At 39.7% G+C, this 19,070-nt stretch overlaps 1 protein-coding gene across 1 annotated transcript; it reads right to left on the reverse strand.

The window, feature by feature from the left end:
- Positions 1 to 1,062: 1,062 nt before the first annotated feature.
- Positions 1,063 to 17,189, reverse strand: SLC5A12 (solute carrier family 5 member 12). The gene is made up of 15 exons (XM_065839505.2): positions 16,569 to 17,189; positions 14,424 to 14,489; positions 13,356 to 13,407; positions 12,037 to 12,104; positions 10,839 to 10,993; positions 9,747 to 9,887; positions 8,212 to 8,341; positions 7,782 to 7,870; positions 6,451 to 6,563; positions 5,184 to 5,251; positions 4,748 to 4,834; positions 3,911 to 4,089; positions 3,719 to 3,822; positions 3,363 to 3,484; positions 1,063 to 1,931 (listed from the first exon to the last, which is right to left on the reverse strand). The coding sequence occupies exons 1-15, from the start codon at positions 16,923 to 16,925 to the stop codon at positions 1,773 to 1,775; spliced, it is 1,890 nt and encodes a 629-aa protein (XP_065695577.1). The 5' UTR covers positions 16,926 to 17,189; the 3' UTR covers positions 1,063 to 1,772.
- Positions 17,190 to 19,070: the final 1,881 nt, after the last annotated feature.

Below are 19,070 nucleotides of genomic sequence, written 5' to 3' on the forward strand. Positions count from 1 at the left end.
ACACTTGTTAAACTTCTAACAATTAAATACTGTGGTCTCAAGGCACGTATAGAATCACTTTACAATTTTCAATCATTTACAGTCTACTGCTTTCACTAGTGACTAACGATTTCTTAAAATTAACCTCTTGTCTTAGAATTTACATGTTCCTAATTTCTTAATCTCAGTTTTTGAACACAAGTTCCCAGGCTCGCTCTTCAGTGGAGGGATCAGTGGCTCAGGACAGAGAGCAAACCAGAAGATAACTGTAAACAACATTCACCCGGATATTTAATCAGAGTGGTAATGTTTTTTTTACATCCTTAAACATGATAGTTAGGGTCTCCTAAAGTAACCTAAGCCAGGCCAGGAGATATAAATGATAAAATAGTGTTATTTACTGACTTTCCGTCTCTGCCTTGATGTCCGTATTAAGTGTGGAAGCATGACCAGAGAGCATGCCAAGTAAGACAACTAGCTGCCAGCCACTTTTTATAACGTTATAAAAGTGGTATAAAAGGGATTAACACTAATATTGACTTAACTCTCAGTTTGTTGACGAACTGTCCCACACAAGCAAGGCAATGTCATTTACAGACTGTTCTTTCTGTTCAATTGAATATCGTGGGACCATTCCCAGAGGTAGAACATGAACACAGACAACAGAAGGAACTTCAGGGACCACGCTGGCCTAGATCTACGTCATAAAGATGGTCCTAAGAAATCAAAAGCAACAGCTAGGTTCTTTGGAGTGATATGAGCTAAGTATCAGCTGGGTCCATAACTCTCGGAGTAATCTTTGATTTTTTTTTTTTTTTTTCAGTTGGTTAAATTCAGTTCTGAGTTTTGTTTAAAAACACTTTCATCCAAAAAAACAACCTCCGGAAGTTGATCAAGGTGAGACGTGGTCTGTTGAGTTTGATTTGCATCAGGCAAATTTTCAAGCAAATGTGTTTCACTGAAACAGAGCACTTTGTGGACTAGGTACCTTCTTCCAAGACATTCTACTGGACAGGTTATTTTGCCTAACCATGTGCCTTTTTCCAAAATTCAACATGGATTATCAATTAGGAGGCGTCTACATTGAATGTTGTTTTATTTTCTTTATTGCATAAAGGTACTAGGTGGAACTTTTTGAGCTGAGACGATCTTTGCAAGACTAACACGGATAAAGAACTCTCCTGAATTCGAAGTAAAATTTGTTACACTCTCCTATAGCTCTTACAATAAGACATTATAAAGAAACCTGAGTCCCACAGTGGAAGAAAACATTATTAACTCTGTCGCTAAAAGACCAGTCTGATCCATACGACATTCCTGTGAGGAGGCTTTTTGTGATACAAAGGAATAAGCAAAGACTGGCTCAGCCTGACCTTCTCCTCTGCCCAGGCTCCCTCCATCAGAGGACACTTCAGAGTCTCACCTGAGTGAGAGACCTCAGAAACTTCTCTAAAATCTTGTTTTATCTCAAATTCACCTTTGCACATTCCCCTTCAATGAGTAGTTAATGGACAGAGCATGTGATAGAGACGTGTTGTGACTACTCCCAAGCAGCAGCTTCCACAAGATTCATGAAACATTCCTTCTGAAATAGCAGTGCTGCCAAAACCCCCTTGTCCAATGATTTCCCAGGTCTGTCATGAAATTCATAAATAAAAAATATGGCCTTTATTGCTATAGAGAGCAGTTGTTCCCTCCTGGTCACCTACAAGCTGGTAAATGTAATAAAACATCTACTCATTTCTGAAGCTGGAGAAATAAAGTTCGATTGAATGTTCCGTGTCTCTCAGCTTCTAGAGGCGAGATTCTCTGCTCATATTAGTATAGGATTTCTCCTCAGGATTGTAACCAGGGAAATGGCGTTTGTTTTCTTTGGTGATATTATTCTTGAAGGTATCGTCTGATACTGCTTCATTTGCAATAACTTTAGGCAGATATTTTTCAAAGTCCACCTGAAAAAAAAAAAGTTAGTCTGAAGACTGTATTTACTGCTCTTTTTTATTTTCCCTTGTTTAGAGGGCATCATGTTGCATTTTGACATCCTTTCTTATAAACCTTACTTCACTACATCAAATGACTCTTGGATCTACAAAGAGGCGCAATTTAGTGTGTCCCATCCATACATAACCACCAATTTTCTCATTCTCCCATGTTGCTTTGGCAAAAGCAACACGAACAACTTCTGAAACTCTTCTGTTCATGTAAAAGTTCTGAATTGTGCCCTTGGTGCATTTACAGTCATTTAAATTTGTTTTTTCATTTGGATATTTATCTACATTTCAGTGGATTGGTTTTTTGTCTGGCCTATGTGGTTTTATACTAAAACTACTTGATTAATGTTGTTATTCCACATTTCAAGCAAATACAAAGATTTAAATGCATATGTGACTTTTATTTTATTTTTGCTGCTTTTACTGAGATTATTTTTTCCCCAGAAAAGTTGTAGATCAGCCTGTGTCAAGCACCTAAAAGCTGAGCTAACCAGCTGAAGCAAATCTAGAGCCACAGCTGCTCTCAAATTAGATCGTTAACTTTGATGTCAAATTTAATGCAAGCTGGGTGGAAGGACAGCCTCTATGTTACTGCCAAATATTGTGAGCTTTGCAGCTGAAAGATTTCTTCCAAGATTTAAAGGTATCCAAAGACTACTCTAAAGGAGCTGAAAACATATATAGCTTTATGCCCCTTTTATAAACCTAGCACATTCTGCTAAGCTGAAGCAATGTTGTTTCTCTACAAACTGTTACAACAGTGCAAGAAAATGAGGTGCTGGCTCTTTATGGCTTGTTAACGAGCTGAGACACCTGGAGGAAAGCTTGGTCCTGTTTCTGTGGAGGAGGAGGATGAGGTGGGCAGAAGTAGCCCAGGTGTTGGTAGTTGCAGCTCTCCATGATGAGCCAGCAGTGGAGAGGAGAAGCTCTGAAGAGAAGAAGCTCTGCTGGGTCTGGAGGTGGGGATGGCATTGGAAGGAGAGCTTTGTGGACATGTGAGTTCTAAAGTCTTTCTCTGTTTGCTTGGTGGGAGGAGGCAGTAGCTCTGCGAACTCCTCTCTGGGATGTAAAGTGTGGTTCTGTCTGCGGGAAGAGGGAGGTCAGCCCCCGTTTCACGGGCTGCTGGTTGTCCTGAGGGCTGTTTGTCTCTGAAGACCTTGCGTTCCCGTGTGCTGCGCAAACAGGGAATTGGTCACCTATTTCTGACTAAGGCTGAGCAGGAGGGTTTGGCTGATCTCATTTCCAGTCTGCGGTGCCTGCGCAGCATCCCTTGCATAACTTGAAAAAGCAATTGCTTGAAGCTGGTGTGATCCTGCATGACACATGCCCTTGCACACCCATGTGTACATAACACCCACTGCTCCTGGGCTGCAGGTGGGTTTAGGTACTCACCTCTGGGCTGTCGTGCTGCACACCGCACCAGAATAAAGTTTTGAGTCTTTCAGACCAAAAACAAAATGGGTTGCAGACTGGCTTAATTAACACTGGTGGGATATCTTCTCCTTTACTAGGTCCTGAAAGGAGAAAATAATGATGCATGAGTCTATGGAAAGCTTGGTGTGAGTTTTGGGATCTTTAGATCATGAAGTGAGGGGAGCGGCATCAGAGCCCACTGTCCTCTCCTGAGTCTCTCATGAGCTGCTTGCTGGACCCTTTTTATATCTTTTTTAACAACTCAGTCAGATTCTCATGCAAAGGCATATATATATATATATAAATTTATAGATACAGATATATTGGGTACCAACCTGTTATTAAACTGATCAGCAGCCCGGTGATGACACAGCCTAGGCAGCCGATAGCACTGAAGTACAGGTAGGACAGGGAGTACCAGGTATCTGCCAGCAAAGGCCTGTGAAGAGGTGACAAAAGGGGAAGAAGTAGCCGGTGGTGACCAACAGGCATGTTCAGGGTGTCTATTTACTGTGCCAGCAAAATACCTGTCTGGAACCGCTGTGGGAGCTGCTGTCATCAGCACCTCGGTGCTGTTCGCCAGGGTGCAGTTGAGAGTGGACAGCTGTAGAGGGATGGACTTTGTCGGTGGTGCAGGGTAAATGAAAGAGCCAGTACCAGCCCAAAAAGCCAAGGTGATCCCAGCTAAGAGGCCTCCGATAGCACCCTTGGCAGATACAGAAAGATAATGTTAAAGGTGATGCATGGGAAGAGCTTCTCTGTGAACATGGATTTATTATAGAAGGAGTAAGTGACGGCTGGTTACAGTGTAAATCAGTTCTGTTCTCTCTCAACTGAGGCATAAAACATGGTGATTTATTGCTCTGTAGTAATAAGAGTTGAAACAAAATCGTGACCATCAAAACTGCAATACAGGGTTTAGTTTTACTTCTGGATAAATGTGATGGGATGTCTCCCAGGGGAATATGAAATGAGCTCACACTGTGTTCCACCTGAGTTAGCAAAGGCAAAGCGATTGAAATAATTCTGTGCATCCCAAGGTGAAGATAGGCTGGGGCGACTGTTGAATATGTTCTTCTTTTTAATGGAAGAGAGGAAACTCAGAAATAAAAGTAATTTTTAAAAAATCCATCATGTGGATCTAATCACCAATTACTCCACAGTTGGGTAGAGTTAAATTCAAATGGGATAAATTCAGACATTGAAAAGGGACCTCTAAACAGATCTTGTACTCCTCGGTCTCTAAATCTGAAAAGCAGCTCAGAGACTAAATCTAAAAAAAAAAAACCAAGACAATTTTTAGGATGGAGTTTTAACCAAACAACACTGAGATCTTCTTTTAGATAAATATTTTGTTTTCTTACCTGCCAGTTAGCACAAGGAAACACAATTCCCAGGGTAAATAGTCCCAGCATGGGCCCCCCGCACATCCCGTGGATGGAGAGAGAAGCCTGTGGGTGCAGAGACAGGAGCTTAGTGCAGCAGCTGGAGGGAGTGTGAGCAGGTCTGGTTTCACTCTGTAATTTTTGGTGGAAAATGGTGGGGGAGAAGGGACCAACAGTGATTTCAGTGCACAATTAAAGAAAGAATCACACTGGGTTTCATTTCCCAGCAGTGAGTAAATAGTGAAGACGTTGTGGGATTTGCAATTTTTTTTTTTTCCTAGTTATTCCTCTCAGCAGAGCGTCCACAGAAAATGTTCAGGTAATCTAGCAGTCCTCAGGGATGTCAGCATTATTCAGTTCATTGTACTTCTTGTCATTCATGGTTAGTTCATTGTATTTCTGAAGCACGAGATACCTGTACAACTCCTCCCAGCAGCGATGTTGCTGCAGCCATTGAAGTGCACAGGACACCATATAATATACCTGGAAAAGATCAGGTGGTGAGGTTGTCAGCATGGGTTAGTGGGTGATTTCTAATTCATCAACTGTCGGAAGTGACCAGGCAGCATGGAGGAATTTGCACTTTGGGCTTTGATGTTTAAAGGGGGCCATTAATTACCCAGCAGTGTCTTGCGTGAAGACTTGTGTTTTCGGTTGGTTGATTTTTCTTACGAAGCAGAACTTAGCAGTGAAATTAATTTAGAAGCTATGCCTCGTGTAGAAATGTTTCCATTTCTGTTGCCTTTAAGTAACGCTCCTAAAATAATCTAATACATGAATTGAGCATTGACAAACAACATGGCTTTCTTCCTTTGACACTAATTTTAACTTTGTGGAAGACATGATGTAGTACTCTTGAGGAAAGCCAACCAAAACTCATCTTCTGTGCTAGCACACCTTGGTTTCAGAGGCAAAAATGATATTTCTAGGTCCTGAGTGCAAAAATTAAGTAGTAAGTGGAAAAGCAGGAACAGAGAAGGTTGGACATAGTTACAGACACAGCGAAAGTGTTGGTTTGTTTTTTCTGTGATCTTTGCCAACATCGACAAATGGTTATGATGTTATAACAATACTTACAAGTATCTCAGTAGTATCATAACCCTTTTATGAAAAGTATCTTAAAAATTCAAAGCACTTTGGAAGCTTGATGCTTTGACAGTCTATTTTTTGTTTGTCGTCTTTACTTTTTTTTCTGAAAAATGAATAGCTTCCTTATGCAATATTCTAAGTTCTAAAAGAAACGTCTTATAGTACTACTAAAAAATAATAATGTTTAGTAATCCTACTACAGAGTAATGTCTTAAGTACATTGATAGTCTTTATGTTTTGTAAAGAACATCCCAGAGTGTTGCCCAGTATTTTCGGTAGACAAAACTTTTCAAAGGGTTTTGAGCAGTGCACATGCTTAATTTTATTGATGGATCATGCTGACGTTCATCCTCAGAGTTTATACAGGGTTATGCTCCTGTGGAGGTTTCTGAAGCTCAAGTATGTTTCTGAAGCAGATTTTCTAGACAGTGCTCTTTGCTACTCACAGAACTGCTCTCAGAGTCAATTGAGAGTCTGAATCTCTCAAGGCTTCGAGTATACAAAGTTTTGCCCTATTTTCTCCTGTAGTAATAGCAACTGGGGGTATGGAAACACTTACTGTTAAACAAATAGATCCCATCTGTGGTACCTACACAAGCCTTTGCTGATCCACGTGCTCATCTTGTCAGAGAGGTTTGGGAAACCTTTCTTGACCAAGTCTTCGAAGGTAACAGTTGCTAAAGCGTTGATGCTGGCAGCTACCGTACTGTGGAAAGGGAGAAGAATGTTAAGTAAATAGGAAGCAATATAATCTGAAATAAAGTTGTACTTGTAGTCAAAGGCTTATTCTTGTTCAGCACTAGTATAAAATGTACAGTTCTTGATGAGTATTTTTCATGTACATTGCTGATACTGGTGAGGTTTCTGTCCCTTCTGTGATCAATAGCAGCCCTGCTTCATGCTGACACAGAACAAGATAGACACTCATCTTAATTGACCCTTCAGTTTACCAAACTGCAAAGATCTTCAACATACAGAAATGTTCTGGAGTAAAGATATTACTCCCTTGCAAGTCAAAGGATGTGCAGTGACCACTAGTAAAACCCTCTTCTTCCACAGAGTGCCTGTTCTCTTTACTCTCATAACTGAAAAACAGGGAATAGGAATATGCTGACCCTCTTAGCTAGAGGAATGAGGCCGTGTTTCATCAATATGATACCTGTGCATTTGTTGCGACAGCATGGCAGTGGCAATACTTACAGCGCAGTATTTTGTACCCAGTACCCTTTACTCTGTTCTCTTAGTGTCCTGCCAGGGGCAGCTAATGCCTTGTATGTGGGAATTTTTGTTGTTGGTTTTGGTATTTCCCTCCGCTTTTTGATAACTCTTACTTTTTCTACAGATAAGAGTCTCTAGAAGCAGCCTGTTTGAGATGGAATCTATGGTGTTTGAACAATGTCACTGTGAACTTGACTCTTTTTCTAATGGCCTGTGAAGTATTGGTGCTTGGTTTATAGAGGGTAGAAACTCCAATAACATGCCACACCCCCTGAAGAACCCACAGTTTCTAAAGCTTCTCTGAGCAGTCTTCTCTTTTCCTAGTCTAATTCTGTTTCATGTGCAGATAAGCTCACTGAAAAGCTCTCTGTCCCTAACTATGATATTGTGTCAGTCAGGCTAAGTAAAGGCAATTTCACCCTGAGCAGCTACAAAGGTATTTCAGGAAGCTGAGCTCAGTTTTTCTACTCTTTTCTCTGTGTTGATAATGTTATTCTAAAATGTATTTGAGATAAAAAATATACTGGAGAAGTGAAGTTGGACTTTGGCATAAATATAATGTGACTCGGCAAAGCGCTACTGCTCCTTCCTTGAACATGCTAAGAAAAACAGCTGAGCTGTTCTTAGGGTTTCATGTTTTGACCTCCTCCTGGGTCCTGAAGAAGTCGATGGTACATGGCTAAAATGTCATTTCAGATTCACAAACCTTAATGTTCCACTGAATGCACATGCGACAAACAGTCCCGGGACTCCCGGCATCGAAGAAAAAATGTCCATAACAAAATATGGCATGAGCTGGGGTAGAAGGAACACAAGAGCAACACAAGCAATTAGTTAAGATTTTCACGGATAATGGAGGAGAAATAGCTGCTTCTGAGCATGTTGCTTAATTCTGGGTTTGTTCCAGCTAATGAGATGTCAGATTTTGAGCAAAGGGGATGTCATTTGGCAAAAATGCTCAATCAGATTAACGCTGCAGGGGTGCCAGAACAGGTACGTTTTAGTCCTGATTTGGCAACTGCTTTAGTGCTTGAGCACTGAAAGGACATAAAGCATCCCACAAAACTTAATCTGACTCCATAAGTGCTACATCTGGAACCAAAGCAGCTTCTAATTATGATAATGGGTATCTGTACCTGGTCAGGTGCTGAAATGAAGGCAGCAGTCCAAGGGTCACAGCCCTTGTAGTGAGAGTACATCACCAAACCACAAAATACTGCACACACCAGAACTACCCAAAGTCCCAATAAATTCAGGTAAAGTGCACTAGGACAAAGGAGAGAAACTCTATTTAATACAAGATAAATATAGAAAAGCTGTTACCAGTTAGTTATTTCTAACTTTTGAGAGAGACACTCTTATCAAAGTTAGCTATGAAATCTCTTAACGGCATCGATCAACAGGACTAGAAATTGTGTGTAATACTGATTTCAAAAACATTAAAAAATACAGCCTTTTTATGCTTCAGGGAAAGGTTCTAGGTAACTCTATACAGCTGGAAGAGATGGATCTAAGACCAGTAACTTGTAGATGCAACAGGCTGCACTGAGAGATGGGCCTGTCTGTAAGAGCAGATTTTTTGTGTGTTAGTAGTTGTTGCTATTCTCCCTTTGTGCCACACAGTGTTATTTTGCATGGATTAAATCATGGTTGCAATGCCACCATGGCGAAGTAACACAATCGTTTTGGGCTTTTTTCACCAGTCCATGAAATGGATGTGGGTGACAGTTGGTGCTGGGAAGGTTGTGTGGCTGTGGTTTGGTAATCCTGTCATTCCTAAGAGATGCCGGATTTTGTAGAGCCTACATCGTGTTTGGATGTCACCTCACACAAGGTCTCTTGCTAGTGACAGCTCAGAGCTGTGCTACTAGGACCCAAAGGTCTTTCAGAACTTGTTATTAGCGATGTTCTCACTGTTGTCACTTTCAAACATTTTCAACAGAGTAAATTCATACAATCTATCATGACCCCTAGAAAAATGAGCATGATTGCAGTGAACCAAAAAAGACAACTGTTTGAAGAAGGAAAAATATACCATTTTCATGCTTTAGCCAAGTGGGCAACCAACTAGCATTAGACGTATGAAAAACAAATTATTGATTAGTAAAATGTATCTAGCTATGCATGTAGTGATGCTGAACTTGAGGAAAATAGTTGACTGTCTATATTGTGAAGTTTTACTTGATTCTGTGCCATTGATTCTAATTATTCTTACAGTATATATACTATATTCTTATACTTCAGAATTTTAATAATTTAATTTATCTCATTTTGTTTAGATCGTGCCTTGTACTATAGTACCCCGTTAAATCAATAGCCACTTTTAATAAAATATAGCATAAACACAATTCCAATAAATACAACACATATTTCCAATACGGTTGTAGGTAGCACAACTTCTATGTGGGCATCTTTTCCATGCTCTGCTTCTGAGGATTAGTTTGGCAGCCTACCCCCAAATTAACTAACTTCAGGAGTTAGATAGCTCCTCCTTTTTCTTTCTTTATTTGCTCATGTCATTTAGGGCCAGACAAAGTAAGACCAACAGTGCAAAATTAGCTTACTACCACCCAATGGGATCCCAATATTTAACATAACGAACAAGCTGTTAATACAATTCCATGTCACGTTTTTTTTGATTGCTAGAATAGTCTAATGACAAGTGACTTACAGTTTAGCATGCTTTTCTGACTTGCAAGAAATGCATCTCTGTATTGTGGACTGATTAACCCCATAGAGCCCCAGCCACGTAAATGTTCCCCCAATAACAATTGTCCAGAAAGTGTGTCGTCTCAAAGGATCTACATCAAAGCTAGAAAAGAGAAAGAGAAGTGATTCAGTTCACTGAAACAGACATTTATTTAGCAAGACATAGCTGATTAATCAGCATCAGAAGTACCTCATTGGTAATGTCATTTTCCAGCACAGACAACATGTAATGTGTTTAGGTTTGGAAGTGGTTTTTATCATGCAGACTTGGTCAGAGGACCATTTAATTGAGATAAACCATATTTATAAGGCTTTTTTTTTAATGCTCAGATTTCAGATCTGTGTCATATTGCAGCAACAGACCTACAAGCCATCCTGCCTGGGACCTTGTCCTCTGGAAGGAACAAAGCCACTTACTAAACTCTCAAAATCCTCCAGACTCTCAGCTATATGATCATGATGTGTTATTTCCTTTTATCAGAAATTGCTTCACCTGCAGTGTTAACTTTTTTTTAACAATGAAATTTCATTACTCAGTAATTCTAACCAGCACAAGTACATCTTGTATCTGTCGTCTTTGCAGTCCTGCTAATCTTGATTTGTAGAGCAGATAGCATTTGACCTTGCTGTTACATTCTGTTCCTGACTTGCCCTAATCAATGACATTTCCAGTCAATGCCACAAACAGCCAAAGGAAGGTCAGTTTGCTATCCTGGTGCACCATTGCTGGCTCGTACTTAAAATGAAGTTTCAGTTTTATGAATAGAAAAGATATATGCAATTGGAAGGAACAATTAGGCTGTGTTTGTAGCTACATAAAGTAAAATGGGAAAGCTTTGATTTCTTCAAAGAGGGTGACGGAAAGAGGAGTTAAACTCTCCTGGAAGGTCAGCTGTGTTCCAAGAACTGAAGAACTAGGGAACAGACTTCTTTGAGTCACTGAGGTTGTTCACCGGTAGTAAAATAATAAACCTGAGTATTTTTGTCTAAGTGAGGGTAGGGTTCTAAACACTAAATATACAAAAAGAAAAGGTTTGCACCGTTTGTTTCTTACTCAATTATGTTTAGTCGCGATCCTTCATAGGCAACTTCCCAGATCTTGGCCGATCCACCGTTCAGAGTAGTTCCTCGAATCAAAACTGTCACGAAGCCAACCACCATGACAATCATTTGAAATGCATCTGTCCAGACAACGGCTTTCAATCCTCCCTAAAACAAACAGAAACAGAATGCTCTCGCATTCTTACCTGTCGTTCAAGTACAGCAAAAGGTAGAAAGACCCTTTATTTCAGGAACTTATGAGCTGTATGTGCAACATCTAGCAAATCCAGACTGTTTTTATATTTTGTATTCTCTCATGAAACTTGTACTTTTATAGATCAGAAAACGATACAGAGCCTGCATGGTTTGTCCACAGCCCTCTGAGAATATTTGACCTCCAGTTTTTCGGTGTTTTTTTTTCTACTTACTTTATAAGCATTATAGAATAGATCATGGTGGGGAACAAAAGCTTAGGGAATACAAGATGGCCTATATTTTTACTTCCCATAGCACTGTGTACACCTCTCAGAGCCCTGTGGTGCACAATTAACCTAAAACAGAAAAATCACACCAGAAAATTTGGAGTTCATCTACTAGAGCTACTTTAATATTTGATCAAAACTGTGCTAAAGCAGCACAGTAAGTGTTTTCAACAAGGGCAAACTGAAATATTGACGAAATTCTTCAGTTATGGTGACGACAGAAGTTGGGTTGTGTCCTGAGAGCCAGGGCTCTGCCACTTCCACTGCAATGTTTTTTTATGGCATGGGGTCTTGTGTTGCTTCCCTTCAGAAGCCAAGTTCTCTATGACCTGTTGATTGCCCTTCCTAAGTTTTATCACTCTGTTCTTGAGCTGGGAGGCACATTTTTCATTACAGTGTTTTTCAGTCTATAACTTGTAAAAGATAAGAAGAGTCATCTTAAAACATTTAGTATGGCAGGGGAGGGTTATCACCTCCTTATCTGGACTCTGCCTCAAGCTGTCTGGTTTAAACCATGGGACACACAGGAGAAGATTTGAGAGGACTTTTTTCTCCAAATAGGTTTACTTGTACTATAGAGCCTAAAATAAATTTATCTCTATATTCTACTACTTTAAACTTCAATCACTTGGACTGTATCTGGAAGCGGCGCATCTGCGATAACCTGTCATGTATAAAGGATGGTTGAATTAAGTGTGCTCCAGCTGTTTGGTTGTGCCTGCTACGTACCAGAGTGCAATAGAAAGTGCAGACAATTCCTGTTGCAGCTACAGAGCCCCAGAGGTCAAATCCAGTGACTGTGACACCGAAGAAAAACAAATGGTTAGCGAAATGGAGGTAGGTCATCTGGATGCTAACAGGAAAGCTATGACCCTTAGAAGGATGAGAGTAATTACAAATTTTTATCTTTTGTGTCTATTAGGAGCTTTTCTGGATTGTTCAGGTTTCTTAACACTACTGGATACTGTTTGGCACTGTTGTTTTCTTGTGAGTTGGACTTAGATAACATTCAAGCTTGCAAAAGTAATGCTTAGGAGGAATAATTGCACAAAGCAAAACCATAATTCCTATGGAAAACAGGTTTATAAGCATTGATTTCCTTCTGTTCTTAGTCCAGAATTTTCTCTTGAGAAATCAAGTTCTTCAGAGATTTCCGAAGAATCATATGGGAAAAAGCTCAACCCCAAAATGAATTCCATTCCATTCAACTAGGAGTAGTTTAATGCTAAAATGTGCTGCATTAAAACAATTTTTCACGTTCATTTTACTTCATAAAGTTACTTTACACAAGATGTACAAATTTTGGGTTGGCTTATATTGAATTCTCTCCCACTGGGCATGTTTTGTGAGGGCAAATCTGTTTGCAAATGTTCTGTTATTAGCAAAGTTAATAGGGGCTAGTAACCAACGTGAACCATCACATTAAATTCAGTTGAGCTTGGCACCATGTGAGAGGTGGGGTTGGGCAAACTAGATACAACCCAGATGATAAACAAAGAAAAAAGCGTCCCGATCTCTTCATAATTGATTTTGGTGAAATCAGGTGTTGGGTCATGGGCTTCCTTATCCCCTATGGGAATAGAATTACAAATTGCACTACTTGTGATGGATGCTGCAAGCCTGGTTTGTAAAGATCAATTTAAAAAGTGTGTGGAAAGCAGCACAGCATTCAGCTATGGGAACGGAGTTACAGCCATGGGAACATGAACACAGGGAAGAGGGGGGAATCAAAGTACAGGTTATGGTCTTGGATCGTCAGCTTGTACTGTGAACTTTGCCAGCACGTTGAGAAATTGTTCATTGCTAACCTGTTCGCGTGGTTACTGAGTGCAAAGGAGAGTAGAAGAGCAAACATGGGGCTCCTGCTAATGTATTTGTGAGATCTGGGGAGCCATAAATGCAGAGCTAAGAGGTGCAGACAAAAACCTTCTTAGAAAATTCCTGAGGGATTAATTTAATTTGTTTTTAGAATTCTGTATCTATTGCCCCCACTCCATTTAATCTGTTTGTCTTCTGGTGTGGTTATTTGGGGTAGCATGGGAACTCACCTTGGTTGAGTGCCAGTGATGGAGCATAGACCACTATCCCTGTGTAAAGGATCTGAAGGAGAAAAAGTTCACGAAAAAAAGCACACGTATGTGAATGCTTGGGATTAAGGCTTCTATTTAGAGTGAGATTCAGAGAAAAATACCAGATCTAGAGGTTTCTTTAGATCAGCTTGCATTGTACATGGCTTTCTGTTTCAGCATTTCCAAACAAAAATATTTGATTTAATTCTTTTCTAATGGAAGGACCATTATCTCCCTTGATATTATTTATTTGACCCATTGATATAATGTCCTAATCAAATGCAAAGAGGAAATCTGAGGAAAACACAAACAGTGATACAGAGATAATTGGGACCGATCTTGGAAATTAAGCTTCCTTTGTTCCACCCAGTCTCTTTTGCAGTAACTGACTCGATGCCCTTCATGTGCGTGTTCAGATTAACTGAGAAACAAATACTGGAAGTCAATAAGCATGGAAATGTACTGCTAAAGGTTTTGGAATTAATAAAATGGAATTAATGTAGAAAGAGATGTCTTTCCACTTCCCATCAAATCCCATTGTCCGTCAAACACATAACTAACGTAATATTCTGAGATAGCTCCTGTTGGGACTATCATAAGGCTGGAACTACCTGGGGATTCCTTCAAGAGATGCCACGTGCAACAGCTTTCATATGGGAGAGCTTCACCCCAGTGTCATAAATGGGTAACTGGTGAACTAAATGTACCCAGTACAGCTCATCCATCTTCTCAAGAAAGACAAAATCCGCTCACTTGGAAAGACTTTAAGAGAACATAATGAGACCAAGTATTTGAGAAGCTATGGGAGTTTGGCACAACATCCAAGTGTCAAAGACAACAAAAATGACATTTTTAATCCTAAACAGGAGAAAGCTAGAAGGATAGGAAAGCAACTATTCTTTTTTCTTAACATTCATAGTCTAAGTGAAAAAAGTTAAGGAAAAAAGAGTACACATTAAAATATCTCGCAAAAAAATGTGCAGTCTGAGACTAGTCTGTCAAAATAAATGTTGGGTGGAATTAGCATAAGAGTCTATGTCCTCTTACCGTCTGCAGAATGTAAATCAATGTTGCAGCAAGGCGGACAATCTTGTTAAATCTTAACTCCAGATACTAGGAAAAAGAGAAATCTCAGTAAATTGCGTATGTTGCATCTGTGACACAGCTATTAAACTTCTGTTTGCCCTGAGCCACAGCTTGCTATGCAAGCAAAATTACTGGCAAGTGACACAATTGTTATGAGAAATGAGCAGCAGAGCATGATAGTTATTACATGTAGTAATAATTAGATTTAAGAAATCTTCTAATCGGTTGCATATATTTGAGATTATATGTTGGGTTGCAGTATTTCATATCTGCTTTGTATTGGGAATAATTGAAAAAACCCAGGGGATAGAAAGAAAAGAAACTTAAACTTCAAATGAAAGTATGTTTCAACCATATGAAGAGAAAACTTGAGGTCATCTCTAAGGGAAATCACTTAGTTTGACTCCCTCAGTGACAAAAGCAGTGGTGGAGCAGAGGGAGAAGCAGTAACATTGAGGCTTTCACAGTGCTTGAGCTAAGCTGGCTTTCCCAATTGCACTGCCTCAACCTAAAGCCAAATCTGGATGTCATCAATATGGAGTGGCAAGTGGGGTTCTTACAGACTTCCAGGTGGATGTAGAGAGGTGTTCCCCACTACCACACAACTGTGGAGGGTAGTAGATCCCCAAAAGGTCGGATTTTAAGCCTAAATCACCACCTGGAGTGTCTCTGTGGAACTGACAATAAAAGTTAAACCTGCATCGCTAACCCCATGGCAACCTCAGGTGAGCTGGTCCCTCCCCAGGCCATGGATCCAGGTGTTCCCCAGCAGATGCCAGGCACAGCCTATTCAAATCTTCTCTCTTTTGCAAGTCACTACTTCCAAAGCAGTTTCTTTCTCATTAATTTTGTTCATGTTTCTTCTGTCTCTTGCACTATATGCCCCGCAGTCTGACATATGAATAAATAGCTAATTTATGTAACTTCACTTGTTTCTGAAATTAATTATTGTAGGCAACAGAGTCATCTTTCCAGAATGCTTGAAGGGACTGTCTGACTACAGTGACATCTTCAGTAGTTCAGATGAGAGAAGTAATTCATTATCTGATCTTGTATCAAAACCAACTAGAAAATTCAGTTAATTCTGGCAATGTGCATAGGTGCTTAATTTTAACTTTTTCCAACCCGTAACTGAAATGTTTCCAGATACCAAAGCCTTGTTTGTCTGTTTAATCAAGATCCCTCCTTGAGTTTGAGCTGAGAGTACATGAGCAGCCTTTCTGTCCCCAAGGTCCCCTCAGGAACTAACTTTTCTTCATCCAGTTCTTCCTTACTTGAAACTACCCGCAAACAGGAGAGACCAGTTCTACAGCAGTCAATTAAAGTGACTAAAAGGATATCCCCAAATGTTCAGAAGCTGTTTTTTGGATATGCGGATGACAAGGGCAACACACTGTGTTCCTAGCAATAACATCACAAGGTTTACTAATTTTTATTGGGGTTTTGGGGTTTTTTTAACTGCTGAACTGTCATGTGAAGAAAATAATGTGTTGCAGGAGCAATACCAGGCAAAAACTCCAGAAAATTCAGAGGCCACTGATTTCATTTCCTAGAGAATACATGGGTTCGTACCCTAGCCCTGAATCATTTTTTTGAGAGAGATGTGCTATCTTCTTCCTCCTTATCCTTCCATCCTCAGCTTTTTAGGCATTAAATAGCCTGCTTCCATAGAAAATTGGACCAAATTGACAGATCTGGACCAAGCTGGAATTGGATTCTACTGATTCTTTTTTTCTTAAACTCTGTTTTTGAAACCTGCTTGCTAAGCCAGAAAGAAATATTTACTTATAAGACCAGAAAGCATTTGGATACACTTGAAACATGTTCCAGTTCTAACAATTTTATGCTGATGTGTCTCATCCTGTCTCTGCTGTATGTGCATAACAGGAGCTCTAATCCCTGATTTGTGCTTTCAATTTATGCAATATAAATAACTAGTTTGAATTAATGCAACCGGTTACTAAAAATACTAAATGCATCAATATAATTGTTCTATTAAACACTGTAGAAAGCCTTCTCTCAGAGATTTTTCTCTATAAATATCTATATACATGATACTGACTTTCATGTTAGTATAATGTCTTTTTAATTATCATTTTTACTTACCTCATAAGTGCTTGTAATGCCAGATCTGTAAAATACAGGTAGAAAAAGTTCAGCAGTAAAAATGATGACAAGTGCATATGAAAGAAAGAAGAGAACAAAGGATGCCCCGTAGCGATAAACTTCGGAGGGTGTCCCCAGAACGGTGACTGCTGACATGAAACTTGACGTGAGAGAGAAAGCTATGGGTCCACATGTCATCTGCCTACCACCCACCAAAAATTCCTTGGAAGTTTTCTTTTTCCTCTCTTTAACTGCAAAAAAGACTCCGATGCTAGCGCATACTAGAAATAGTCCTGCAAAAACAACATAGTCCCAAGCCGCGAATTTTTTGACTTCTGGAGCTACAAAGTTTGACATGGCACCAGACGGACAATTCTCTGGTGGAGGATTCTGGTTTTCTAGGGCCGTTGCTCTGAACAGATTAACTTGATTGACGGCGAATTTCAAGCTTATCTGTAGCTCATCAATGACAATAAACAGAAAGACTATTCAGCTAGGAGACTTTTTTTAAAATTCAGTTGATTTCTAAGGATTGGAAAAAAAAATAGCAAAGGATGAGTTAAGGCACTGAAGGCACTTAGACCCTGGTGCTACTGATGCTTCTGTCAGGCAGGCTGGAAAACGGCACTTGGCTGTGAAATCTGTCGTACGCTCCCTTTTTATCTCTGAGGTTTTAATTTAAGGTTAAACATTAGCCTGGCACATTGACTTGATCTGACTCTTTTCTAACCTCCCAGCATTTTTAAATAGTAAAATGAGAGTGATAAAGAAATAAAGGCAAGCAAAATGGAGAGCTCAGTGTAGGACTGTATGACCCCACAGGTGAGTTTGTTTTCAGAGGAGCAATTCCTTCATATGGTTAAAAACTAAACTTGAACATCAACAGTAGGATTCAGAATTGCCCTTCAACGTTCTAAGCGTGCTCCTTGATAAACCTTACGGAAGTTAGGGCTGCCTTAAGGAACTGGAGCCTTTAATGACTAAAAGTATCTGTGGTGCTTTCTGGGCATTGGTGTGATTGGGGACCCAGGGGATCTCCAGTTGAGAAGTGCAGTTTGTACTACACTGTGTTTGAGGATGACTTTCTGTTAGAAAACTAATTTTTCAGTGATCACTAACAGCAAGTTTACTTATAGCTTATATGGGTTTGTGCAAGAGACAGGTTATTTTATTTAACCGTGTATGACTGGGGCAGACTTGGAGGACCAGGCCAAAGAGAAGCATATTAAACAGCAGCAGCACTCTTCTTAGCTATGTCTTTGTTGAATTCAGTTAATGAGGTCTTCCTTTTTCTTCTTTTTTTATTTTTTTAATAAGTAAATATTTTTTTTATCGTTGTCTAAGCCATAACAATACATTTTCCAGAGAAGCAGACAATGACTTGTCATCCTGAAGAATTAACATGTGCAAAGAGGTTGTGTATATGGTCACAGCCCTGAAAGAAGGGTGGAGGACACGTTTTGGAGGCAATCAAGAGATACAGTGATTTGTGATAGACTTTAATATAGTGAAAGTCCTTTACTTTGACATTCTCTTGGCTAGGGATGGATCCCCATGTCTCCTTCTTAAGTCACCAGCAAATGGAGATGGTTTTGCTGTTGTCAGTTGTACCTTGCAAATTAGTGGGTGTCCAGACCTGAAGCCTTGCTTGTTCCCTTCCATCTGCTCAGGAGGAAGAGGAGAACATGCACAGCAACCTTCATTGCATAACACAGAGTCAAAGAAGATCCAGGACAACCTATGGCTGGAACTGACTTTTTCCACGTGTGCAGTAGGAATTGTTCAATTTTTGTGGTTGATTTCACTGTAAAAGTGGTTGAAATGTCTTGAAATGTCTTCTGCTGTGGCAGAACCTGATTTTTTGTTTTGTTTTATTTTTGTTTGGTTTGGGTTTTTCTTTTGTTTTCTAAAAATGATACTTATTAAAAGACACTGCTTCATTTATTGTAGAAATACTTTTGGTTTAAAAAGTGAGGTGCACATTGTGAGGTATGATCCAGCCCTCTCTGAGAGTGGGGATATCAATTAAAGGCCCATTGGTTGCCATAGCACTTGTTTGTGAGCTGTAACCTGTGGGTTGCATGATGGAGGGACCCGATGAGAGAGCAATAAACCAGCTTGTGTTGCTGTGGATCAATCAAAGTGAGAGAATATACATAAACGCTCTGTAAATTCTCATCTAACTGCCTCACAGTAATTTATTTAAGTATAACCCCATTGCTGCATAATGTTTCTCTTTTGCAATGAACAAATATGACTTTCAGTTGCCAGGCATTTCTCTGCTTTGGTGGGTTTTTTTTTGGGGGGGAGTGTGATTTTGTGTCATTTTTATTCATTGTTTTTGTTTGGTTTGGAGGGGTTGTGTCTGTGTGGTTTTGGTTTTGACTGGGGTTTGGTTTTTGTTTTGTTTGGGGTTTTTTGTTTGTTTCATGTATTAATTTTTATATTTGGGAGAGGGTTTTGGGGGGCATTTTTGTTTGTTTGGGGTTTTGTGGTGATGGG

The sequence above is a fragment of the Patagioenas fasciata genome, chromosome 5, assembly GCF_037038585.1.
Source record: "Patagioenas fasciata isolate bPatFas1 chromosome 5, bPatFas1.hap1, whole genome shotgun sequence".
Classification (NCBI taxonomy): Eukaryota; Metazoa; Chordata; class Aves; order Columbiformes; family Columbidae; genus Patagioenas; species Patagioenas fasciata.

Bases quoted from the DNA above. Each gene is read 5' to 3' on its own strand.
- SLC5A12 (XM_065839505.2), bottom strand. From the start codon at position 16,925: ATGTCAAACTTTGTAGCTCCAGAAGTCAAAAAATTCGCGGCTTGGGAC. The intron at 4,835-5,183 runs GTATCTCGTGCT...CTGCACCCACAG, and splicing joins TGCTGGGAGGAGTTGTACAG to GCTTCTCTCTCCATCCACGG. The intron at 3,485-3,718 runs GTTGGTACCCAA...TTCTCCTTTCAG, and splicing joins GCTGATCAGTTTAATAACAG to GACCTAGTAAAGGAGAAGAT.